Source organism: Myotis lucifugus, unplaced genomic scaffold (assembly GCF_000147115.1).
Source record: "Myotis lucifugus unplaced genomic scaffold, Myoluc2.0 scaffold_151, whole genome shotgun sequence".
In the NCBI taxonomy this organism is placed as follows: domain Eukaryota; kingdom Metazoa; phylum Chordata; class Mammalia; order Chiroptera; family Vespertilionidae; genus Myotis; species Myotis lucifugus.
The window spans coordinates 652,997-677,774 of record NW_005871199.1 but is presented as its reverse complement, the minus strand read 5'-3'; the positions used below and the strand labels follow the sequence as shown (position 1 = coordinate 677,774).

Here is a 24,778-nt window from a genome sequence, read left to right as displayed (position 1 = left end):
TACAAATGACCAAGAGACATATGAAGAAATGTTCAAAGTCACCAATCATCAGAGAGATGCAAATTAAAACGACAATGAGGTATCACCTCACACCGGTCAGAATGGCTGTCATCAACAAATCAACAAATTGCCCTAGCTGGTTTGGCTCAGTGGATAGAGCGTTGGCCTGTAGACTGAAGGGTCCCAGGTTCCATTCCAGTCAAGAGCACATGCCTGGTTGCAGGCTCAATCCCCAGTAGGGGTGTGCAGGAGGCAGCCAATCCATGATTCGCTCTCATCATTGATGTTTCTCTCCCTCTCTCTTCCTCTCTGAAATCAATAAAAATAAATAAATAATTTTTTAAAAGATCAATGGAAACTTATCCTCAGGTGAGGATTAACAAGAAACAAAACAAATCAACAAATGATAAGTGCTGGTGAGGATGTGGAGAAAAGGGAACCCTGGTACACTGCTGATGGGAATGTCGACTGGTGCAGCCATCATGGAAAACAGTATGCAGTTTCCTTCAAAAAATTAAATATGGCACTGCAATTTGATCCAGTGATCTCAATTCTAGGAATATATCCTAAGAAACCCAAAACATCAACTGGAAAAAATGTATGCACCCCTATGTTCATAGCAGCACAATTTATAATAGCTAAGATATGGAAACAGCCCAAGTGTCCATTAGCAGATGAGTGGATAAAAAAGTTGTGGTACAGCCCTAACCGGTTTGGCTCAGTGGATACAGCATTGGCCTGCAGACGGAAAGGTCCCAGGTTCGATTCCGGTCAAGGGCATGTACCTTGGTTGTGGGCATATCCCCAGTAGGGGGTGTGCAGGAGGCAGCTGATCGATGTTTCTCTCTCATCGATGTTTCTAACTCTCTATCCCTCTCCCTCTCCCTTCCTCTCTGTAAAAAATCAATAAAATATATCCAAAACACCAATTTTCAAAGGGCAATAAATGTAATAAATAAATACATACATAAATAAACTACCTAACTGAATAAATGTACATATTAAAAAAAAAAGTTGTGGTACATTTACACCATGGAATACTATGCAGCTGTAAAAAAGAGGGATCTCTTACCCTTTGAGATAGCATGGAGGGACCTGGAGAGTATTATGCTAAGCAAAATAAGCCAGTCAGAAAAAGACAAGTATCACATGATCACACTCATATGTGGAATATAACGAACAAAAAAACTGATGAACAAAATAGATCCGGAGATATAGAAGCATGGAACAGACTGGAATCTCAGAGGGAAGGCGGGAAGGGAGGGTGGGTGGAAAGAGATCAATCAAAGAACTTGTATGCATATATGCATAACCCATGAACACAGACAATAGGGTGGTGAAGGCCGGAGGGGGGGCGGGGAAGAGGCCAATGGAGGGGGGGGGGCAGCGAAGGGGTAATATATATAACTTTCAACAAAAAAAATTTTTTTAAAAAAGGCTTGTTTCCATACTTTTTTCCCTTGTTAACTCTGCTCTACATTCTCCTTCCCCAACAAGTCTTTCTAGCCTAGTGACCACAGCTGCTCCCCTCCCCCACAGCCCTAAAGGCTAGTACTTTATTTTGGAATGAACAGTGTATATGATGCTACATCCCATAAATTATGTCTTCCCGTCAGACTTAAAGCTGGCTTCTCACGAGCAGGAACTATCAGACTATGGAAAGATCATTGGGTGAGAGTTGGAAAAAAAACACACAAAAACAAAACAAAACCTGGTGAGGGCTGAGCTTTAATTTTGTTTGTGACTATTTTTCCTTTAAGTTATTTGTATGTGTCAGTAGTTGTATGTTACAGAAAGTAGAGTGTGGATTTTTCCCCCAGCAGTTTTTAGCTATAATAAAAGTTTGTGCTCAAGTCTCGTATTGTTATCTTTACCCAATCCTATCATGTTTCATGACTAGCTGTGAGATCTTGTAAGATTTCACTTCCAATAGCCATACCAAGCATCTCCATAAGGTCTCTACACTGAAACTACATTTTAAAAATACCTGAGGTATGATGAAGATGTCAACAGTCTTTCTGGGATTCTGAAAATACCAAGGCTTTCCTTATCTTGAGCAAATTAAACTAGCTCGCAGTTGACAACTGAGCTCAAACATAAGCCACAGAGGACATTACCCCATCGAAGCTTGGATACTTAATACATTTATCAAATTAATTTCTAAGTTCTCCTCCCAGTACTATCAGACTTCTTTCTTTTCTTTTTGTAATCCTCCCCAAGGATATTTTTTCATTGATTTTTAGAGAGTGGAAGAGAGAGGGAAAGAGAGAGGAATATTGATGTGAGAGAAACACATTGATTGCCTCCTGCATGTGCCCCCAGAAGGGCCCGGGCCAGGGAGGAGCCTGCAACCAAGGTACCTGCCCTTTACCGGAATCGAACCCGGGACCCTTTGGTCCGCAGGCCGAAGTTCTAGTCACTAAACCAAACCGGCTGAGGCAGACTTTCCCGAGTGCTGTCTTTCACCAACAGAAACAGTTGCACAAAGAAGGCTTTGCTGCTGCCTCCAGATTGTACGTCCACTTCTATACTGCGGGCTGTGGATTTCCTTTAGTTTTTACTTATTTATTTAAAAAATATGTTTTTATTGATTTCAGAGAGGAAGAGAGAGAGATAGAAACATCAATGGTGAGAGAGAATCATTGATTGGCTGCCTCCTGCATGCCCCACACTGGGGATGGAGCCCGTAACTCCAGCCTGTGCCCTGACTGGGAATCGAACTGTGACCTCCTGGTTCGTAGGTCGATGCTCAACCACTGAGCCACACTGGCTGGGTGGGCTTGTGGATTTCTTAAACGCCTTGAACATCATATCCATGAATAAAAAAGCTTCTAACAGTATTTTGTCCTAACCAAATCTGACATTTTTATTGTCCTGATAAAAGATCAATTCTGTGAGATAATTTCACTGTTTAAAAAAAATATTGTGTGTACCCTAGCTGGTTTGACTCAGTGGATAGATCATCGGCCTGAGGACTGAAAGGTCCTGGGTTCAATTCCGGTCAAGGGCACATGCTCGATCCCCAGTAGGGGGTGTGCAGGAGGCAGCCGATCAATGATTCTCTCATCATTGGGGTTTCTATCTCTCTCTCCCTCTCCCTTCCTCTCTGAAATCAATAAAAATATATTTTTAAAAATATTGTGTAACAGTAAAAGAGGGTTATGTATACTAAGGGCAATATGTATCAAGCCTGAGTTTTTGGTGTTTTCCCTTTTTTAAGAACAATTTTATTTATTGATTTGAGAGAGAGAGTGAGAGAGACATCGATTTGTTGTTCCACTTATTCATTAGTTGACTTATATGTGCCCTGACTGGGGATCGAATCCGCAGCCTTGGTGCCTCAGGATGACGTTCCAACCAACTGAACTACCTGGCCAGAGGCTGATGATGGTGCTTTTTCCTTGCCTCTTTGTACTCAGTAGTTAGGGGCTGTTTCTGTTAAAATTTACTTGTCCATCTTTTAAGTACTACCCAAACATTATGTTAATTTGACCACAGTGCTTGGCACATAGTAGATACTCAATAAATATTTATGAATACATGAACCTGTTTTGTGTCTCATTTTCCTCATCTATTAAAGCAGATAACACCTACCAGCTACCTAAAGGGATTGCTGGCAGAATCAAAGATGCTTGCTTGGGTAACAATACTAGGTCTTGTTATTTCCATGAGGCGGGGACTGTTACTCCCCAGGGGAGGCCCAAAGAGAGTCCTTAAAAAAAAAGGTCCTGCAATTTCCTGGAGAGGGCTCTGCCCACAGTGATTCTCTAAATCCATAATGGAAAGAGTATGTATGTGCACACCCTCACGTTCAGAGAACCTTTGCTCCTTGCTGGTTTCATCAATTAAACAGCTGGGGAAGAGAGATAGCTGTGGGTCTAATCCTGGCATCACAGGAACCCAGCCAGGTTCAGGCAGCCCAAACACCTCAGAGGGAGGAATTAGGTTTATGAGTAAAGAGCAATTCCGACAACGATGAAAGTTACCCAAAATAGCTACATTTGTGCAAATGGAGGTCTTTAATACTGAGAAAGACCATGCAGAGTGACAGAATAGTACCAAACTTTCAAGGGGTGGTGCTGAGCCAGCCTCTCACAGGACCCTAAAGCCTGATCCAGTAACAAAATCAATTATTTATTTACATTGATGTTGCCATGGAAACCCAGCGAAGGTCTGAGGCCCCAGGCTATCTATACTTCCTTTTCTCCTTCCTTTCTTCCTACCTCTTTTGCACGTTTTCACTTCCTCAATTCTTTCCCTTCTTGCTTCTTCCCTCTATTCCACCTCTTCTCCTCTTTCCTCTCTTGTTTTCCTTTTCTTTTCTTCTCCATTTTCTCCCTGTTCTCTCACCATCTATCCATCTTTACTTCTCCAAACACCACCTGCTCTCTCCCCCATCCAGCCCCTCAGCCCTGCTTCCCTCAGGTTCAACCTCCAGGCTTAGGGTGGGGAGGCAGCAAGGAGTCCTCAGCTCAGGGAGCACTTGGTGTTCTTTTTGTCACAAGTTTTCAGGTCAGTGCTGGAGGACTTGCTGCTGTTTCCCTAGAGGCAGAAGGGCACAGGGGTCAGGGTGAGAATGGCTGGCTGGGGTCTGAGCCTATAAACTGTTTGAAGGGGACCCACCCTCAAGAGAAGTCTCAGCACTGCCCCCCTCCTCAGTTTTTTATTCCCATCCCCCCCCCGTTGTAACTTAGTCCAGCAGAACCAACTCACCGATCTCCGGCCTCCTGACTTGAGCAGGATGTCCCGGGCCAGGGAACTGAAAGCCTAATGGAGAGAGGAGATTGGTCAGTACAGACTAGAGAAAAGGATAAGTCTCTAGCCCTAGCTGGTTTGGCTCAGTGGATAGAGTGTCAGCCTGTGGACCAAAGGGTCCCAGGTTCGATTCTGGTCAAGGGCACATGCCTGGGGTTATGGGCTCGATCCTCAGTAGGGGGCCTGCAGGAGGCAGCCAATCAATGATTCTCATCATTGATGTTTCTCTCTCTCTCTCTCCCCCCTTTCTTTCTGAAATCAATAAAAATATATTTTTTTTAAAAGAGAAGGATAAGTCTGTCTTCCGATATTCCATCGCTTTCGGGGGTGGGGCTGGGGGGTGTCTCACCTCATCCACATTCATACTGGATTTGGCACTAGTCTCGAAAAATCGGATTCCATGCTCCCGAGCCAACTGTAGGGGATGAAGTGGGAAGAAGAGAGTTGGATAAAGGGTAGTAGCCAAGTCCTCTGCAATCTGACCTCATCTTGGCCTCCCAGCCCAGTTCTAGAACATTGGCCAACCTGGTCCTTACCTTCTCGGCCTGCTCCTTCTGTACCTTCCTCTTGGCCTCCATGTCACACTTGTTCCCCAGCAGGAGGCGCTCCACCCCAGCTGAGGCATTCTGGGAGCAAAAGGGTAAGACATGAAAAGTTGGGTCAAGCTCTTCTTCGCAATCCACTTCATCTTCTAAGTTCTATCCAATTCCCCCATCTCTCTGGGAGGGTCCTCACCTCTTTGATGCTCTTCATCCAATTCTGAATATTCTCAAAGGATTTCTCATCGGTGATGTCATAGACTAGAATAATGCCCTGGAAGATGGCAGAGTTCACAATGGAGGCTTGGACCACAGTCCCTGTCCCCCCCTCCCCCCCCCTTGTACTCTAAGTGAGCCTACAAGTTTTATCCATGAGTCACATCACTAAGTCATGTGGGACCCTCTGCAACCCACTCGTGCAACCCCCATTTCCCCCTGCCTCTCTGTACTCATAAACCTACATTTCATTGCCTCATGCCCTCATCCCTTGTCCAGACCCACACTTTGTACCATGGCTCCACGGTAATAGGCAGTAGTTATCGTCTTGAATCGTTCTTGGCCAGCGGTGTCCCTGAAGAGGTAGAATATGTCACGGGGTAGGATAGAGGGAAGGGCTCTCCAGAGAGAGATCCCCCTTATCCCCCACCAGCTAAGAATTTAGCTTTCACATGATGGGGCTGAAAGGGACAGAATTAGGAAACAGTAAAAGGGGAAAGGGATGAAAGACAGATGGGCTGATACTGAGAGATGGTAGAGGCCTAAGAAACAAGATCCCCCTGGTTTATTCATTGGATGAATAAACACAGTGCCCAGCACTGTGTATCTATCATTTTATACGCATGTCATTTCATTTAATCTTAACTCTATCCTTGTGAGACATGCTTTATTGTCCTTATTTTACAAGTGAGGTAACAGATTTGAGGAGGCTGAATAACTAATGAAGGTCATTCTGTAACAGAAGGAGAATTTAAACCGGTTTGCTCTTATCTATTGTACCGTAATGTCTCCATTAAGCCTCATACCCTCGGGGTTTCCAGCTTCCTTATGACAGTCAGGTCAAACATCTATACTAGGTTTTCTAGGCTCTCCATAATTTAGAGAGAGCAGTAGACTTAGAGTCAAGTCTTAATTCTGCTGTTTGCTATTAAGCTGCTTAGAGCCTGTTTCCACATTATAGCTCAACAGACATTTGTCGGCAAGATCAGAATACTCTGGAGCTGGGAGAGGGAAGAGTTACAAAAGAACTGAAAATAACTGAGCAAGCAGGAAGAGGGATGGAAGGACCACTGAGTGACGTGACGCAAATGATCAGAAGTGCTGGGAGGAACGAAGGGGGAAAGGAGAGAAATGAAGCAAAATAGAAGAAAAAGGGTTATAAGGGGTAGAGGAGGAAGTCTGGTTAGGAATCCTAGGGCGTTCACTCACCAGACTTGCAGTTTGATCTTCTTCCCCTCTATATCCACAGTGCGGATCTTGAAATCAATTCCTAGGAGTGGAGAGTGTACGTTGAAGTTGAGACACAGGTGTGCGCAACGCATGTAAAAGTGTGTTGGGGGCTAGACAGGAATGGAGCGTGGCAGTGCCAGGAAGTCTGCAGAGGAGGCACCTGGGAAGCAGCCTTGTCCCAAGTGTAAAACTAGGAGAATTTCCTCAAAACTGTATTCCTCAGTTAGCAAGCATGTTGTTTTTACTTAGATTTTGTGAACTTTGTGGTGAAGGTGATGAAAATTCTGTAGGGAGGCTTAAGGCCATTAAGGCAACTCTTGGGTCCACTCAGCCTGGCCAGCTGACAACTCTCTCAGTCTAGTCCGTCTCCCCCAAAATATTACTTTCAGATTCCTTTTCCCTTCTGTTTTCCTGGAACCCTCTACTCTCCGTACCCCTCCCCCAATGTTGCCGGCCCTGTAGGGTAAAGGAGTGAGGGAAAAGGTAGCTGATGCCTGTCTATGTGAATTATCTAGTAGGCCAGGCTTGGAACCAAATAAGTTTGAAGCTAAACAAGATCCCTCTTGAGACCGAACTAGGAAAAAGGGGCATTTTTCCTTCCCCTTTCTAACCAGAATTGTCTTGAGACGCTCCTTGTCTTATTTCCCAGACCAGAGTAGATGAAGAAAGATGAGAGTGGAGGAGGGGAAACACTGTTCTTAGTGGAAACTTGGGCACCTCCCCCAAGCCTGTTGGGAGCCCTAGGAAGGAGGCTGAGTCACCAGGCTGACTCAGAGACCCCAAAAGTCCCCTCGTTCCCACCTTCTTCACCAGGCCGGCTGCAGATTCAGGATCACGGTCCTTGGGCCACCCTCCAGCACACCCAGCCACCCTGTTTCACCCTCCCCACCCATTAAGTTAAGGAGCAAGAAAACGGAGAAGTAGATGATAAGGTGGGGATGGAAGAGAGTCTGAAACTCCGTGGGACAGAAGGAGGCTGGCAGAGTTGGGAGACAGATGTTCAGCGAGGGGGAATACAGGAAATGTGGAGAGTGGGTGGGTCAAGAGTTCCAGGTGGATGGGGAGACGAGGAGCTGAGAAGGAAACAGGAGAAGGGGTCATGTGGATCTAGAGAGATGAGAAGACTGGTTGGTACCAAGAAAACGAGGGGCCGGCACATCGGAGGAGCTACCTGGAGATGGCAGGCAGGTTAGAACTGTGGGTACCACCCAGAGGCATGAATGGGGGCTGGGTCTGAAGCAGAGGCTGAGGAACTGGATTTGAGAAGCCCCCGCTCCAAGGGGACTGGAAGGTGGGGCCACGAGTAAACTGGGAGCCGGGGGAGGAGGGCACGGGGAGGCAGAGGCCCGGGAGATGGCCAGTGGGCTCACCGATGGTGGAGATGTAAGTGTTGTTGAAGTTGTCCTCTGCAAAGCGAATGATCAGACAAGTCTTGCCCACCCCCGAGTCCCCGATCAGCAGCAACTTGAAGAGGTGGTCGTAGGCTTTGGCCATGGCGGACACTGAGGGAGCCGGGGGAGGGGTGGGGACGCGCTGGGCACCGGTAGGCGGGATTGGAGGGTTGATAGAAAGAGACGCCGGTAGCCCAGGCCAGGAAGTTTTCCTGCCTCTCCGCCCAGGCTCCGGGAGAGAGAGGCGGCACTCCTCGGGGCCCCACCCCCTGCCCGCCCGCCCCTTTCGGCTGCCCCGAGAGGCCGGCCCCAGCCTCCTGTTCCCTGGGCTTTCCCTTGGCAGCCCGGGCCGACCTGTCTCCCTCCCATTTCCCACAACCCACCATCGTTCTCCTCTTTACCTGTTGACCTCATCCTGCCAGTCTGAGGCCAGAGAGGCTGGGGCGAGGGGAAGTAAACGTTTAACCAGGATGACCAGGGGAAGGAGGAATTTGAGAGGACTTAGGAGGACGTTTTGGGGAATAATGGTGAAGACAGGGAGGGCGCGGGGAGCTGACAAAAACCGGAGGCTTCACTTGGGTAGGGCTATTCAAGGAAGGCAGACTCCTCCCGGGGCAGCGCTAGAATTCTGGTGTTACCAGCCCTTAGTTCTGGAATCCCAACTCCTTTTGAAAAAAGCGGGATCACCCTGTGCAGTAGGTTATCTGTTGAGTCAGTCTGCCCCCTGGTGGAGCAGAGTGGAAATTAACAGTAATTATACCACAGAATCAGCCCCACCCCCGCGCAACACTTGTCTCTTCATCTAGACCAGTGGTTCTCAACCTTCCTCATGCCGCGACCCTTTAACACAGTTCCTCATGTTGTGGTGACCCCCAACCATAAAATTATTTTCGTTGCTACTTCATAACTGCAACTTTGCTACTGTTATGAATCGTCATGTAAATATCTGACATGCAGGATGCATTTTCATTGTTATAAATTGAACATAATTAAAGCATAGTGATTCATCACAAAAACAACATGTAATTATATATGTGTTTTCCGATGGTCTTAGGCGACCCCTGTGAAAGGGTCGTTCGACCCCCAAAGGGGTTGCGACCCACAGGTTGAGAACCGCTGATCTAGACACATTCTGGGGCTTCAGTTGGAACAGTCTTCCTTCTGGGATTCTGTGTGTGATTTCTCTGGTAAACCAGCTCAGAAAGGTGGAGATTGGGACAACAAATGTTTGGTCTCATTCTTCTGATGAGATGTGGCTCTTCACACAGCCCTTACCCCACTGAACAGGCTGTGAATGGGTGGCCTTGGCAACCAGGAAGCTGAAGTATGGAGAGCATGGCTATAAAGAAACAAATGTATCTCTGCCTTGGAAAAGAATTATTCAGAATTATCTGCTTTTCTAACCACGGGTCAGTAGAATAGTCCTTGTATAAACACAGTGTACTGGCTGTGAGAAGGCATCTTTTGTTATTTCACTTATCTTGGTCACTTTCTGTGCTCTTGTTTGCCCCTTCTCAAACACAACCATCCAGTTCCCTTTTTGTCCATTCTCTCACCTCCCGCGTGTCTTCGAGCTGAGTCTTCTTTTATTTTTTTCTCCTCACTGGTCAAACCATCTCTAATCAGTCCTTTAGCCACACCAGCTGGGCAGTCCTTTAAATTACTGTTCCATTTTCATGGATTGTTCTGATAATATAATCCATTAGTTCCTTTTTTTTTTTTCATCTTATTTTTCCTGAACCTGGACTATTCATCCCCTGCAGTTTATTATTCTTGCTCACCTCTCTAAAATGTACTCGTGCTGCCTGGCCAGTGTACTCAGTGGCTGAGCGTCAACCCAGGAACCAAGAGGTCCTCCCCCTCCTTTGATTCCCAGTTAAGGCATTGCCCAGGTTTCGGGCTTGATCCCTAGGAGGCGGTGTGTAGGAGGCAGCTGATTGATGATTTTCTCTCATCATTGATTTTTCTTTCTCTATCCCTCTCCCTTCCTCTTTCTCTAAAAAATAAATAAAAACATCTTTAAAAAATAAATAAAATGTACTCATGCTGGCGTACACCTACTTTCACTGGAACCTCATCTCTGTAGTACTCTCTGCCTAGCTCTCAGAGCTTTGGTAACAATCCCTTTCTCCCCTTCAATTGTGACAGATTCATTCTGGCTTTGGTTTTTTTAAAAAAAATATATTTTATTGGTTTTTTGCAGAGAGGAAGGGAAAGGGATAGAGAGTTAGAAGCATCGATGAGAGAGAAACATCGAGCAGCTGCCTCCTGCACACCCCCTACTGGCGATATGGCCGAAACCAAGTTCATGTCCTTGATGGGAATCGAACACAGGAACCTTCAGTCCGAAGGCTGACGCTCTATCCACTGAGCCAAACCGGTTAGGGCATGGCTTTGGGTTTTGTATTCACAAACTCTTCCCTCAGCCTAAAATGCTTTCTTCCTAGATTGTTGCAGGGTTGACTCCTTGTCCTTGATATTTCAGCTCCCTTAGAGGTTTTACTGACCATTTCTTTTTCTTTTTTTTTTAAATAACTTAAAAAAAATTTCAATTACGGTTGACATACTGAAACCAGTTCTTACAGGCTCTGTGAATATCTCTATCAACTCCATGTTTAACGATGTCACCACTGAAATTAGCAAACTCAGGGCGCTCCTCCATAGAACCTGTTAAACTTTTACCAGCACTTCCCTGACTGAAACTCACATCCCTTTTTTTGGAAATAAGCATATCCCTAAATGCCATTTGTGTCATCTTCCTTCCTCCTTTATGACAAATGGACATGGGAAGATGATGTTTCAAAGTTTTCGTTTTTCCTTTCTTCTCCTTTCCTGTCTGGGTGCCGGTGATGCCAAGATTAGAAATCTTGGAAAGGCATTACTGGTGAAAATGTGGGGAAAGGATGTAGGGATGCAAATGGCACAAGTTTTGGGGAAGGCAGTGGAGTCGTACTTTGGACAGTCTCTCTGTGCATCACTTTCCTAATCTGTAACATGTGGACAATAACAGTATCAACCTGGTAAGAGTTGTTATGAAGATTAATATATGTAAAGCAGAACAATGCACCTAGTAAGCATTATGTGTTTGATGTAATTATTATTATTAGAGGTAAGGATGGGAAGTTGACAATAAAATTAACAACTCTAGGAGTAGGTTGGGGATGGAGGAAATATGTGAACTCTACTTTTTAAAAAAATTAACTTGAGAGAGAGAGGAAAGGAGAGGGAAAAAGAGAAACACCGATTAGCCCTTCTGGGGATGGAGGCCGCAACCTGGGCAGGTGCCCTGACCGGGAACCGAACGGTGACCTCCTGGTTCCTAGGTCAACGCCCAACCACTGAACACACCGGCCAGGAAAGGACTTTACTTTTTTTTTTTTATATTTACATTTCTGAATTGTTTAAAGTGGGCAAACGAAACCAACAGAAAAATAATAAAGACATTTAAGAAGTCCGGACATAGCTTGGTCTGGTTGTTTTCCTAAGAAGTTCCTACTTATTAGGCTCCAACTGTCAAAGTTAGCAGGAAATTCTAATTGTCCATTTACCCCTGGATAAAGGTTTGCCTTGAAAAAAAATTTTTAGAATGTTTTTTCCATTTTTTTAATTTTTTTTTTAGAGAGAGAGAGAGAAAGGGAGCGAAACATCAATTGGCTGCTTCCCGCACGCCCCCTACTGGGGACCTGACCTCGAAACCAGGCGAGTGGCCCCATCAGGACTCGAACTGGTGACCTGTCGGTACCGGCGGCGAGACGCTCCCCTCACCCCCTCGCGAGCTCCCGCAGCCCGGACCCGCGTCGGGGCGCCGGGCCGGCCGCTGCCGACCCCCCGACAAAGGCAGCCCTCCTCGCGCCCCACCGCAGGCCGCGGTGGCAGGCGGACCTCCCCAACATGGCCGCCGGGTCCCGAGGCGTCACTTCCGGCGGGGTGGCGGATATAAGGAGAAGGACTTCCGCTTCCGCCCCTTTCCGGCGGTGACGGCCTCCCCGCGACGACATGCCTGTGAGTTCCTGGGGGCAGGTTTCGGCGGCGATCTCGCTCCTCCGCCCGCCCGCTTTCCTCGCGCCGGGCGCGGATCGCAGGGGGCCCTCCCCGGCCCTCCCCTCCGCGCCGCCGGGGGACGTGAACCGCAGAGCCCGCGGGGCAAGCGGGACGGAGCGGGGAATAAGATTGCGGCGCGGCCGCGCAGACACCCGGCGCGGCGAGGGGCCGGCGCTCCCCGGTGTGTGGCCGCGGGGGCCGCGTCCGCTCCCCCCGTTCCCGCCGCGGGTCTCTGAGTGTCTCCCTTTCCGCCTCGTAGCTCGCCAAGGACCTCCTGCACCCCTCCCCGGAGGAGGAGAAGAGGAAGCACAAGAAGAAGCGCCTGGTGCAGAGCCCCAACTCCTACTTCATGGACGTCAAGTGCCCAGGTGAGGCCGGCGGCGGGCGGCGCACGGGGTCCGGGAGCGGGGAGAGGGCGGGGTGTGAGCGGCGGCGTCTCCGCGGAGCCGCCCCGATTTCTTGGATTTGAACGCGCGAGGCGGGTGAGATTTTGTGCTTTAGGTGGAGTGACCCGGAGTGACGTCCCATCAGAACCCCGTGTACCAACCCCCTGCCCTTGTGCTAGAAGCCGGGCTGATGTGCGGTGCTTCCGCCCCGGGCATGGACGCACTGGCACCCGGAGGAGAGGGGTGGGTGCCACCCATTGCCCACCCTCCTTCCCTCCAAAGCGGAGGGAGGAGCCGCTATTTTTTGACCTACGCGTTGTTTTTGACTCCACGCCTTTCCCTGTCAGCTCTAGGATGCTAGTCACACGTTACCCAGAAATGCACAGGTGGGGGCAGGCGGTCCATATTGCTTCTGAGTTGGCATTAAGGTGTACCTAGACCCAGGTAATGGAGTTTCCAATAGGAGAGTCAATTTCAAAAGTTTACATAACATGCAGGTCTTAAGAGTTAATACATTCTAGTTGATGTGTAAGTGAAGAAAGGCGTGGAAAAAAATACAACCCCTTGACGTTTTTTCCAGGATGCTACAAAATCACCACCGTCTTTAGCCATGCACAAACGGTAGTTTTGTGCGTTGGTTGCTCCACTGTTCTCTGTCAGCCGACAGGAGGAAAAGCAAGGCTTACAGAAGGTACATGCTTTCAAATGTCTTTTGGCTTTGGATCTCAGAGAAAGGATCATATGTAATGTAAATGGCCAGACTTGTAAAAGGGAGTTGTATTACCAGACACAACACACTTCTTAATCTCACATGCTGCTGAGTGAAGCTAGGATGGGTGGGTGATAGGAGCGGCTTTCCTGTGGGTGGGGCGTCAGGCATGGGGCCTGTGAGTGGGGCAGGGGGAGTGGCTGCCGGCAGCTCACTTCTGAACCTTCTTCTTCCAGGATGCTCCTTCAGAAGGAAGCAGCACTAAACGCACCTCAAATCAAGATGAGTGGGAAACCATCCCAATAAACACATTTTGGATACATCCTGTTTATTGTCTTGTTTTACTGGTAGGAAGTTCTTACCTCAAGTATTCAGGGCCAACCAGAAGAATGGACTGCTAGTCATTTGGGGCAAGTAAGTAGCCAAGTATTTAAAAAGTCCATTTGGGACGTTTCTATCTGCCTAGGCTCATTGAGTAAATCTTCAGAGCTTGATTTAAAAATGGGGTTTACCATATAAATGAGATATTTACTTTCACTGTTATGTTTTCTTAGAATTAAGAACAAGTTGCTCTTCGAAACACAAGCCAGCACACCACTTTAACAGAACAGCTCAGGACCCTTTATTTACAATTCTCAGAAACCTTGTCTGGAGGCTTATAAGTATAGAGGTGGTTGCTAGGCGGCTTCTGGTGGCCAAGGGTTAGAAATCTCCAGTTTCCTACAGTTAAGGAGACTTGTCTAAGTACAGGTTAGTGCTTTATACTCCACAGCCAGTGTTGTAGCCGACTCTGGGCTGGCGGGGGTTGTGGACTCAGGAATGGAGGGGGAGAACGTGTGGAGGCGTAAGAACCTAGAAACAAATGGGAAAGGGAGATGGGTGAAAGGTAAGATACAGATACTGGAATGTGAAGGTGAGGATTGTGATTCTTTACCTGTCAGTGGTGCTCCTAGAGTTGGAACGTAAACAACTGGAACCGTCTGTATCTTGTTTAGAAAGGCACTGTATGCTGCAATAAGAACAAGGGAGATGTCAGTAAAGAGACAGATCCTTCGTTGGAGGAAGGCCTTAGTCAGACTTCAAATAACTTCATGGTAATTAGGAAATTTTTGTTCAGTTTTTAGAGTTCCTTATCAACTGGCCAAATGATGGGGCAAGTGCAGGTGTAGACCAAATCATCTCTAGCTGATGAATTTAACCCAAACCAGCCCTTTAGCAGTATCCACTTCTGCGTGGTATTTGCCACATCCAATGTGATAGTTGTAACTTGAGCAGGACCTTTATTTAATCCAATAGGTGACTAGGGTTAGGGAGGCTGAATCTGTTTCAACTGCAAAAACAACTAATTTTCATCCTTATTCAGTTTTTGAAATGAAGGATATAAGGACTCCTTACCTAGAAAGATGAAAGCTGTTGATGCCAGCACTACAAAGAGGGTAAAAAGGATCTGGTAAGAACCCATGAACTGGAGGACACCTGAATCTTCACATTGATCTATGCATTGGCCAGAACAGAAGAAGAGAATAGTTACTTAATAACACATCCAGGCCAGATGTTGCATTTAAAACCTTGTGTGGTCATAAGACTATCTAGCAGAAGCACTCGGAACCCAGCCCTTTAGGACATCAATTTTTAAAACATGGAATACCTGGTTATTTAGTCGACTGCACTGACCTCTTTCCCCTTAGATTGTTAAATTAAAAAATGACAGCTGCCCTGGCCTGTGTGGCTCAGTTGTTTGGAGCCTTGTCCTGTATACAGAAAGGCTGCAGGTTCAGTCTGTTCGGGGCACATGTGGAAGGCAACCAATCGATCTCTCCCACATCAATGTTTCTCCCTACCCTTCTCAAATCAATACGCATATCCTTGGGGGTGAGGATTTAAAACAGTGATGGCGAACCTTTTGAGCTCAGCGTGTCAGCATTTTGAAAAACCCTAACTTAACTCTGGTGCCGTGTCACATATAGAAATTTTTTGATATTTGCAACCATAGTAAAACAAAGACATATTTTTGATATTTATTTTATATATTTAAATGCCATTTAACAAAAATCAACCAAAAAAAATGAGTACGCGTGTCATAGGTTCGGCATCACTGATTTAAAAGAACTAACAGCGGGAAGGCCGGGGAGGGTTGGGGGGTAGGAGGGGAGGTAAGAGATCAACCAAAGGACTTGTTTGCATGCATATAAGCATAACCAATGGACATAAGACACTGGGGGGTAGGGGAGGCCAGGGGATTGTCAAGGGCGGGGAAAAAAAAGGAGACATATATAATACTCTTTGTAATACTTTAAGCAATAAAACAACAACAACAAAAAATAAAAGAACTAACACAATAGCTGTCCGGTGTGAATAAATCAAAGCTAAACTTGTTTTTGTTCAGATTAGCAAAAAATATTTTTTTGGTATGCCCAGAATTTTATAAATTACTTGGTGCCATGAGGTGAGAAGGGTTGGCTTCTCTTACTGGCTTTTTCCTATCTCCAAAGTAATAAACTCCAATTCTTGAACCTCTTATTTATTATTCTCAGCTTACAGGAATATTTAAAACTTCTGCCACTTAAAAATGGCTTTTACCTTTCCTGTGCATTTTAACTAAATTTGTTGCAATCTATGGTGATTCGATTTATATAAAATTTTTAATTGACGAGAGAGAGGGAGGGAGGAACATCAATTTGTTCCACTTATTCAAGCATTCATTGGTTGATTCTTATATGTTCCCTGACGGGATCAAAACTGCAACCTTGACACATCAGGGATGTTCTAACCAACTGAGCTATCTGGCCAGGGTGTGATTTGATTTCTCATTCTAATCCCTGTAACGTGAAACATTTCTTTGGATCCCCAATCACTTCTTAAATCCAAGGGCCCCTTACCCATTTTTACTCAGGATGTCATTTCTAGGGAATATTCTGATTTGTATATAATGTCCTTAATAAAACTTGACTCCTGTCTTTGAATCATATTTGGTATCTGCCTTTGGTTATTTCAGTTTCTTCAGTGTCTAGAACTTCCTGTCCCACCAAATGATCTGAACTTCCAGGCTTTCCAATATAAATTGTGACCAGGCCCTCATGCCTATTTCCTATTCTGCATCTATAGTATAGGCCTTCTACCTTTAGTCTTAAAACTGCTCCTCTCACCTTACTCTTTGATAACTGCTTCACTGAAGAATAAGGTTTCTTGAAGTGCATATACTAAAAAGATTGTCTATACTAATTCCTGATCAGGTCCTACTGCTCAAAGTCCAACTAAAACGGGTGTATTACTAATTTTCCTAGCATCCCTTTCATAATCAGTGAGTTGATTAGAATCCACTCTAGATTTTAAAGCTGCTCTAATAGAGCACAGATTGGAGTTGAACACTTTCTAGTGGGGGACCTTTAGACACCTCAATTCCTCAGCTCTAAAAGGGAAAAACATCTACCCTTTCGAGTTAGAGGAATGCATTTAAATATGCTTAGGATATTTATTGACAAGTACATTATCAAAGTGCTTATATAAGCAAATCTTTCTCCCATTAGGAGATGTGCTAGGGTTCAGCCTAATTCATTCCCAATAATTGTTTCCCTTGAGGGAGTGGCAAGTGCCAGTGGCATGAGAATGTTTCTCTGGCTTAACATCTCTCCACAACTTCCCATCCCATACAGATTGGCATTTCTAAACTGGGTAATGGCTAGAATTAGGATTTGGGCAATAAGTCTTGTTTCTAGGGTTCGCCTTTTGCCCTTTGCTTAATGCAGAAAGATCTGCTAAATACTTTTAAAGAAAGTGAAACATTTTTCAAGAGGTTTAGAATGGAAACTGACAGACTTATTAAACTGACATGACTATTCTTAAATATATGTTAAGTAACACATCTAGCTAGTGATAAGCTATCTGAAGATTGTGTTTTCAGTGGGCTTGGAAATTGATCCAAGCCCCAGTTAGAGAGTAATCTTGGTCAAGTGGCTGACTGTTTTACACTAACTGAATTGTAATGCCTTATTTTCCTCTAGATCAGCGGTTCTCAACGTGTGGGTCGACACCCCTTTGGCAGTCGAACGACCTTTTCACAGGGGTCGCCTAAGACCATCCTGCATATCAGATATTTACATGACGATTTATAACAGTAGCAACATTACAGTCAGGAAGTAGCAACGAAAATAATTTTATGGTTGGGTCACAACATGAGGAACTGTATTTAAAGGGCCAGAAGGTTGAGAACCACTGCTCTACATTAAAAGTAGGACCCCCATTGCTCACCTGCACCAGACTTCTTACTAGCTCTCACTAGCACAGCCACACTTTGACCTGTGAGCACACAGGAAATATTGATGAAAACAGGTGATGTCATCTGCTGAAGGGAAGTGAAGTTGACTACTCTTACGGGGTAGATAGCAAGACCAGGTGTGAGGGAAGAGTGACTCTGGCCAGAGACCACTAGAACTGGGGAGCTGGGGAAGACCTTGGAGAAAAGAAAACAGCACTGTTTGAAAGAAGAAAAGGCAGTTTTACAAAAACACACAAAGAAAAGGCAGTTTTGTATTCTATATATTCCAATCTTAAACATACACAGACACCTGGATTTCTAGTTTAGCTAACAAGGCATTTTTTCACTTAGATGTATTGAATGATAAGGGGAAAAGGTGATCTGTGAGAATAAACTAGGCTTCAAAAAAGTTTTAAACTAGAATTTTAAAGATTGTTTTTAATTAAGAGCATTGGTGCCCTGTTCAGTGTGGTGCAGTGGTTAGAGCACTGGTCCACACACCAAAAGGTTGTGGGTTTGATTCCTGGTCAAGGATGTGTATCTGGGTTGCAGGTTCATCCCCGGCCCTGGTCTGGGTGCATACAGGAGGCAACCAATCCATGTGACTCGCATCCATTTTTCTCTTTTCCACCCCCTCCTCCCACTCTCTCTTAAAAAAAATCAATGGAGCTCTAGCCATATGGCTCAGTGGATAGAGTGTCGGCCTCTGGATTGAAGGGTCCTGGGTTCGATTCCAGTCAAGGGCACATGCCTGGGTTGCGGGCTTGATCCCCAGTAGGGGGCATGCAGGAGACAGCCAATCAATGATTCTCATCATTGATGTTTCTATCTCCCTCTCCCTCTCCCTCTCCGAAATCAATAAAAAAAATATTTTAAATAAAAATAATAAATAAATAAATAAATAAATAAATAAATGGAAAGACTATCCCCGGGTGAGGATTAACAACAAAAAGATAGTATTGGTGTTATCTTCCAGCTAATGACCCAGATTTTAAGACTCTGGGAGCCCTCCTGAATGGGACAGATTTTCTTCATCCTGCTTAGTATTTCCTACGGTGAATTTTATCATCACAAAAATCTCTTTTTTCAAAACTGATCTGTTTGGGTTCAGTTCTTAACATACCTCTAGCTTCTCAAGAACTCTGTCCACTCCCAGTACTCTTATCTCCCCGATGTCTCGTTTGTGGCTAAGCACCAGTTCTGACTGGTTGATGTAAAAGGCTGGGATGAAAGGAATGAGAATTCTTTGCATTCCGTTCTTGCTATGTTCACTGATGAGTGTGGCCCACCCATAGACTGAGGTGTCAGCCAGGCTGAGGGCCTGGAGCAGCTCCTCTGATTGGGGTCGAACCTTGATTAGGCAGACATAAACCCCTGAAGAAAAGAGGAAAATCTGAGCAGGAATGTTCGGGGGCTCTGTTGAGCCAACTGAATTAGGATAAGAAGTAAAAATGGTGACATGTAAATTCAAAAGAAAATGTGAACTTAGTTTTGTTATTCAGTTAGCACACGATGGACCACCAAAAGAAAACAGGGAACCCACAACTGAACTTGTTGCTTAAATTGGTAAATCAACATGCCAGGAAATATTAATACAGTGTAAACAAATTATGGGAATACAGAATGAAGTAGTCAATTGGTAAGATCAGGAAAGGGTTTGTGAAAAAAAGGCATGCTTCGAGCATGGTTTAATCACTTCTCTATCAAACCACCACTTGGTCTTATTTCTGTCAGTAGTATTTTTCTAGTTACCCATGCTCAAACCTTTACTTCCTTTACTTCATTCTTATATCTAATCATCCTCCAAATCGTGCTAACTCTTTGAAATGCCTCTGACATGTCTACCCTGTTGGTATTTCTTCGTTACTCTAGTCCAGCCGTGGGCAAACTACGGCCCGCGGGTGGGATCCGGCCCGTTTGAAATGAATAAAACTAAAAAAAAAAAAGACCGTACCCTTTTATGTAATGATATTTACTTTGAATTTATATTAGTTCACACAAACACTCCATCCATGCTTTTGTTCCGGCCCTCCGGTCCAATTTAAGAACCCATTGTGGCCCTTGAGTCAAAAAGTTTGCCCACCCCTGCTCTAGTCTATTGCAATGGCTCCATTTACTAGTCTCCTTGCCTCCCATTATTCATTCTTTCTTGTCCATCCTATGTACTTCCAGTAAATACTTTAAAACTGCTTTCATTTTATTTTTGTAAACTTATCTGGGGTCTATATTGCCTGAAATGTCCTATTTTCTTTATATCTAGCTCACTCTTAGTCATCTTCTAAAGGGTCATTTACTCTGTAAAACCTTACTTTAACACCCATGTTTGATGTAGATACTCTTTTCTGCTGCCCTAATGCCCCACGTGTATTTTTATTCTAAAACTATCACTCTGCAGTACTAGTAAGAGTTATAAGCCTTGTCCTCTTTGTATCTCCAGTGCGTGTCATGGTACGAGGCATTCTATTGGGTGCTCAACAATTTGCCAAGTGAACCTTCCTTCAGTGGTTGCTCATTACCATTCACACTGCCTGGCCTTGGAGAAGACACTCCCCCATGATGTAGCACTATCCTGTTCACATTTGACATGAATCTTCTCATTTTAGATCAGTTGATTTATGTAAAGTCATTTCAGTGTCATACCTGTTTCTACTTTCTGCTTGTTAATGATAATCTGCTTGGAATAGCCTTCAGTTCAACAAACATTCAAACACTGTGCTACTTGCTGGGGATAAAAGGTGAATGAGACCTAAGCCAAGCCCTTACAGAGATAACAGGGACTAACAAAATAGTAAATTATAATAGAAAAGCATTTTGTATTGTATTATAAGCAATAGGAAGGGATTATAGAGCCACGTTTAACAAATTAGAATGAATTAAACAAAAATGTTGATTGAGAAAGAGTCCATATATAGCAGATGAAACTGGAAAATATGCATGCAATCCAATAAGAAGGTGACAACTGTACAAATATGAAAATAAGGGGGAAACCAGATTCAGCTGGTGGAACCCACCTTTCTCCATGCTGAAATATGAATGGACATGAAAGACTTTGCTTGCTGGAATGTCTAGTGAAGTGTTACTGAACTGTATGTGACACAGTATGAGGGTCTCTGGAAGAAGTATTGTTGTAATGGCCGAGGCTTGACTTGGGGTGCAGGACCCTAATAAGCAGAAAAGAGGTAAACAGCTTTATCACTAAAAGATTTTTTTAAAAGGAGATGCTGTTACATAGAAGCAGTTAGGTATAAAAAAGGATGAGTCAATGATTTATTTGTTAAGGTAGAGTCAATTCTGAAATAAGAAGAAATTTATCTTGCTAATCCAAAGGGGGAAATTAATATGGGAAAATGAGAAAGTTGAGAACAATCACCCATACCTATAAGAATCCTGACCTTTAAGATTGACACCATTTCTGCCAGTGGTGATGAAGAACTTGAACACAGTTGAATTGGGAGTATTGGTGAGATAAGTCTTGAGGTAATAACTGAGTGTTAATCTTGACGATGCATTGACAACCACCTGTCAGGAAACCGAAGGCAAATCTGGACCTCAATTCTCAGAGAATCTGGTTCCCTCCTTCTCTGCCTCTCATAACTTATTTGACCAAAAGCATCTGTTTCACACAAATTGCTCTTCATGTGCTAACATTTTTGAGAATCACAATATCTTACGGGAAGAAAACATTTTCTCAAAGGAGGTCTCTGTCCATTATTCCTTCTGACATATGTTCCCTTTGTAGGATTCCCTATTAAAATGCCTTTGAAGACAACTGCAACTTTACAGAATCCTCAGTATGCTTTGCAATGTTCTGCCTTATATTGTGCACATTTTTACACCTGTTAAAATCCCTCCTATTAGGCTCTAAGCTCTTTAACTTAGAACCCTAATTTATCCCTGTGCATCCTATACTGTGCTTTGTATGTAAGGCCTAGTGCTTAATGATTACAAAGAGATATGATGATAATGATCCTTTTTCCCTCCAAATATCTTCAATTTAATGTAATATACTCTCCAGTCTCCTCAGTACTACCACAGTTTGTTTTTAAATATTCAAGGACCTTAAAGTTAGTTACATATTGTAAAAACCATCAATTAGGTCTCAGTTTTTATCTTACTTAACCTATTAATAGTATTTCACTGGTTGATCATTCCCTTCCTCTTGAAATAACTTCTTCACTTGGCTTCCAGGACACCAAAATTTCTGGGTTTTCTTCCCACTTCACTGGTCATTTCTTAGAAGTCTCTCTTATTGGTTCCTCTTCTGCTCTAAGAGCTCTTAATATTGGAGTGTCCCCAGAGTTTAGTTCTTGGGCCTTTTCTCAGTTTACACCCATTCTCTTAGTGATCTAATGGCTTTAAATATCATCTCTATGCCAATGACTCCAAGACTTTTATTTATTTATTAATAGTATTTTTTTATTGATTTCAGAGAGGAGGGGAGAGGGAGAGAGAGATAGAAACATGAATGATGAGAGAAAATCATTGATCAGCTGCCTCCTACATGCCCCCTACTGAGGATCGAACCCGCAACCTGGGCATGTGCCCTTAATCAGAATCAAACCCGTGATCCTTCAGTCCGCAGGATGATGCTCTATCCACTGAGCTAGACCAGCTAGGGTGACTCCCAGACTTTTATATCCAGCAACCTCATGTCCAGTTTTACTAGTACATGTCCAAAACTGACTGACCTTCTCTCCAAAGCTATTCCACTCACAGATTCCACATTTCAGTTGATGGCAACTTTGACCTTTTAGTTAGTCAATCAAAAACCTTAAGTCTTTTTTTTTTTTTTTAAAGAATAGTTAATTGAATTTTAGGAAGAGAGGAAGGGAGAAGAGAGAAACATTGATGTAACAGTCCAACATCCATAGACTGTTTCCTGCATACCCACTACTGGGGATCAAGCCCACAACCTGGGCAGGAATGGAACCAGAAACCTCTTGGTGCATGGGATGACGCCTAATCAACTGAGCCAGGGCCTTAAGTCATTCTTAACTGTCGCACACTCTACATGTAATCTGTCAGGAAATTCTATTGGCTCTACCGATAATATATATGTAGAATCTGATTAACTTCTCATTACCTCCTCTGTTACCACCCTGATCCACCATCATATCTCACCTAGTTTACTGCAATAATATTCTTCCAACTGGTTTCTCAGCTTCTACCCTAGCCCCTACAGTTTAGTACCAACCAGAGGTCACAGTGATATTTTAAAATGTAAGTCAGACGAGGCATTCTTCTGGTTAAGAATCCTAATACTGCCCTAGCCAGTTTGGCTTGGTGGATAGAACATCGGCCTGTGGACTGAAGGGTCCTGGGTTTGGTTCTGGTCAAGGGCACATGCCCGGGTTTCGGGCTCAATTCCCAGTTGGGGGCATGCAGGAGGCAGCTGATCAGTGATTCTCATCATTGATGTTTCTATCTCTTTCTCCCTCTCCCTCATGCTCTGAAATCAATAAAAATATATTTTTTAAAAAGTTAAAAAAGAAAGAACCCTAATACTGTTTCCCTTTATATCCCAATAAAGCTTGTTGGCTCTTTTTATATCTGATATGTGACTGCATTTCTCTTTTATATGCATATTCCCATTTATAAAAATAGACGCCCTTATCTCTTCAATCCTGGTATTGTTAAGTTTACCTCTCGATATGTTTTCACCAGTCCTGGGATGTCATGAAAGATTGTTGCTATTCCTGGACTCCGGGCCACTCCTACCCCAGTGACAGTGTCTGTTTGTAGAATACTGTCAGTAGAAATCATCCATATCCCAGGTTCACCTAGGAAAAGATAAGAAAAAGCACTTTGTTGCAACCTTTTGAATAAATTGGTCACTTTAACCTTACTCAGACTCCAAATCAGTAGACCATTAAAGCATATAGATCTCTCTTCCCATCCAGCAGGAACACCGAGCTTTGAGGATAACTTAGAACTAAAGCCTTATTATCCTTTCCTTACTTTTATTTCATCCTTTACTGCTCTTCAGCTAAGCATTTACCCTCCTTCAGAAGCTGGAAATGGAGGAGAAGGCACAGTACCCTACATCGTCTACATAATACATTACATAGAGCTATGCATTCAATAGGCATTTGATAAATATAACTGGCTGACTTCTGATGGCTAGCTATTGAGAGAATTGGGCATTGAACTGAGAATTATCAGTTAACATGAAAAATAATAAAATGCATAAAAACACTTTTGGAATTTAGATAGTTTAGAAAAAAATCCTTTAAGGGATGAGTTGCTTTGTAACCAGTTGTGAGGTTAAGAAAGGAAGGTGTCCAGACCATTTTGGTTGAGGAGGTGAGTACTGAAACAGATGACATCTCCAACAAAGGTGAGCTTGGCGTCAGGCTCAATGGCGTGCTCGACAGCGACAGGAATGTAATCTGCCATGCCTGGGTGTCTCCGATCCCAGAGCCCCACCAGTGTCACCCCTCTGTTCACAGCCTGGGCCACGTAAGTGTAGTTCCTATTCCCTGGTCCAATAAGTAGGAGGTCATCTCTGAAAGTAGATATGAAAAGCAGGAATCTCTGAAAAGGGACAATAGTTAGAAAACAGTTCTGGGAACAGACCCTATCCTATATAATAAAAGGGTAGTATGCAAATTGTCCCCTCAACCATGCACTGGGCCTCTAGTTACATTATATTCAACAGCACAAAAGTTCAGAAGAAATTCTACAATGGACAGTAAGGGCCAGAGATCTGTCTATTACCTTCACATACCAGTATATAGTGCCCAGTAAGACTTTTTTTCTTTTTTAATTAAACATTTTTTTCAGTATGACTTTTTGATAATATTCCAATTAGCTCCGTATGGAAGCTTTCTGTGAACTAGGACTTGACAGATTCAAAATATCCTGATATTTTTCTTCATTGAACAGCTAATAACTATTCTGGTCTTTTCCCATCGTAATGAAAGAATCAAAGATCAGATTCCAAGTGCAGAACATGAGAGCAATTTACTGGAGCTGCTATATAACAATAACCTAATCTGCAAGAATTTCTACCATAGTGTCATTGACTTCCATACCTGTTCAGAGCCAGATAAAGCTGGGTATTGTGTGTGTGGAATTTCTCTCCGATTCTATTATAAAACTGAACAGTGAAGGTGAGAGACATGCCCAACGGAAAGGCTGATAGGGTCCTTCCTTGGGCCGTGTACAGCTTGGATTGGCTGCTCATTCGCAGGTATGTCACTGGTGCTACCTGTGGGAGACAAAACCTACTGGTACAGAGAAGGATGCACTGGAGA

At 44.1% G+C, this 24,778-nt stretch overlaps 3 protein-coding genes across 5 annotated transcripts in view; 1 reads left to right on the top strand and 2 right to left on the bottom strand.

The window, feature by feature from the left end:
- Positions 1-3,996: 3,996 nt before the first annotated feature.
- Positions 3,997-11,963, bottom strand: RAB13 (RAB13, member RAS oncogene family). 3 transcript variants are annotated; one of them, XM_006095133.3, is made up of 8 exons: positions 11,820-11,963; positions 6,720-6,780; positions 5,805-5,865; positions 5,491-5,568; positions 5,292-5,381; positions 5,105-5,170; positions 4,714-4,767; positions 3,997-4,542 (listed from the first exon to the last, which is right to left on the bottom strand). In XM_006095133.3, the coding sequence occupies exons 1-8, from the start codon at positions 11,842-11,844 to the stop codon at positions 4,468-4,470; spliced, it is 510 nt and encodes a 169-aa protein (XP_006095195.1). In that variant the 5' UTR covers positions 11,845-11,963; the 3' UTR covers positions 3,997-4,467. The 3 variants fall into 3 exon arrangements, with proteins under 3 accessions (XP_006095195.1, XP_006095194.1, XP_023614946.1); XM_006095132.3 differs by lacking the exon at positions 11,820-11,963 and adding an exon at positions 8,111-8,368; XM_023759178.1 differs by lacking the exon at positions 11,820-11,963 and adding an exon at positions 7,912-8,097.
- A 76-nt stretch (positions 11,964-12,039) lies between these two features.
- On the top strand, positions 12,040-13,589 carry RPS27 (ribosomal protein S27). Its single transcript, XM_006095131.3, has 4 exons — positions 12,040-12,133; positions 12,432-12,540; positions 13,139-13,249; positions 13,504-13,589. The coding sequence occupies exons 1-4, from the start codon at positions 12,128-12,130 to the stop codon at positions 13,530-13,532; spliced, it is 255 nt and encodes an 84-aa protein (XP_006095193.1). The 5' UTR covers positions 12,040-12,127; the 3' UTR covers positions 13,533-13,589.
- A 276-nt stretch (positions 13,590-13,865) lies between these two features.
- NUP210L (nucleoporin 210 like) overlaps positions 13,866-24,778 on the bottom strand; it is a 48,472-nt gene continuing 37,559 nt past the window's right edge. Inside the window, exons 27-36 of the mRNA XM_023759305.1 lie at positions 24,557-24,735; positions 23,810-24,027; positions 23,166-23,302; positions 20,915-21,041; positions 20,534-20,683; positions 18,646-18,896; positions 17,516-17,717; positions 14,663-14,761; positions 14,202-14,276; positions 13,866-14,119 (exon numbers count right to left, since the gene is read on the bottom strand). Coding sequence (XP_023615073.1) covers positions 14,019-14,119; positions 14,202-14,276; positions 14,663-14,761; positions 17,516-17,717; positions 18,646-18,896; positions 20,534-20,683; positions 20,915-21,041; positions 23,166-23,302; positions 23,810-24,027; positions 24,557-24,735 — 1,539 coding nt within the window. The 3' untranslated portion in view covers positions 13,866-14,018. The remainder of the gene's footprint in view (positions 14,120-14,201; positions 14,277-14,662; positions 14,762-17,515; positions 17,718-18,645; positions 18,897-20,533; positions 20,684-20,914; positions 21,042-23,165; positions 23,303-23,809; positions 24,028-24,556; positions 24,736-24,778) is intronic.

Excerpts from the sequence above, each read along its gene's own strand:
- RAB13 (XM_006095132.3), bottom strand. The coding sequence starts at position 8,234 with ATGGCCAAAGCCTACGACCACCTCTTCAAGTTGCTGCTGATCGGGGAC. Across the intron at positions 5,382-5,490 it reads GGATGAAGAGCATCAAAGAG|AATGCCTCAGCTGGGGTGGA; the intron begins GTGAGGACCCTC and ends TTTTGCTCCCAG. Across the intron at positions 5,171-5,291 it reads AGAAGGAGCAGGCCGAGAAG|TTGGCTCGGGAGCATGGAAT; the intron begins GTAAGGACCAGG and ends CATCCCCTACAG.
- RPS27 (XM_006095131.3), top strand. Across the intron at positions 12,541-13,138 it reads CATGGACGTCAAGTGCCCAG|GATGCTACAAAATCACCACC; the intron begins GTGAGGCCGGCG and ends CGTTTTTTCCAG. Across the intron at positions 13,250-13,503 it reads AAAAGCAAGGCTTACAGAAG|GATGCTCCTTCAGAAGGAAG; the intron begins GTACATGCTTTC and ends TTCTTCTTCCAG.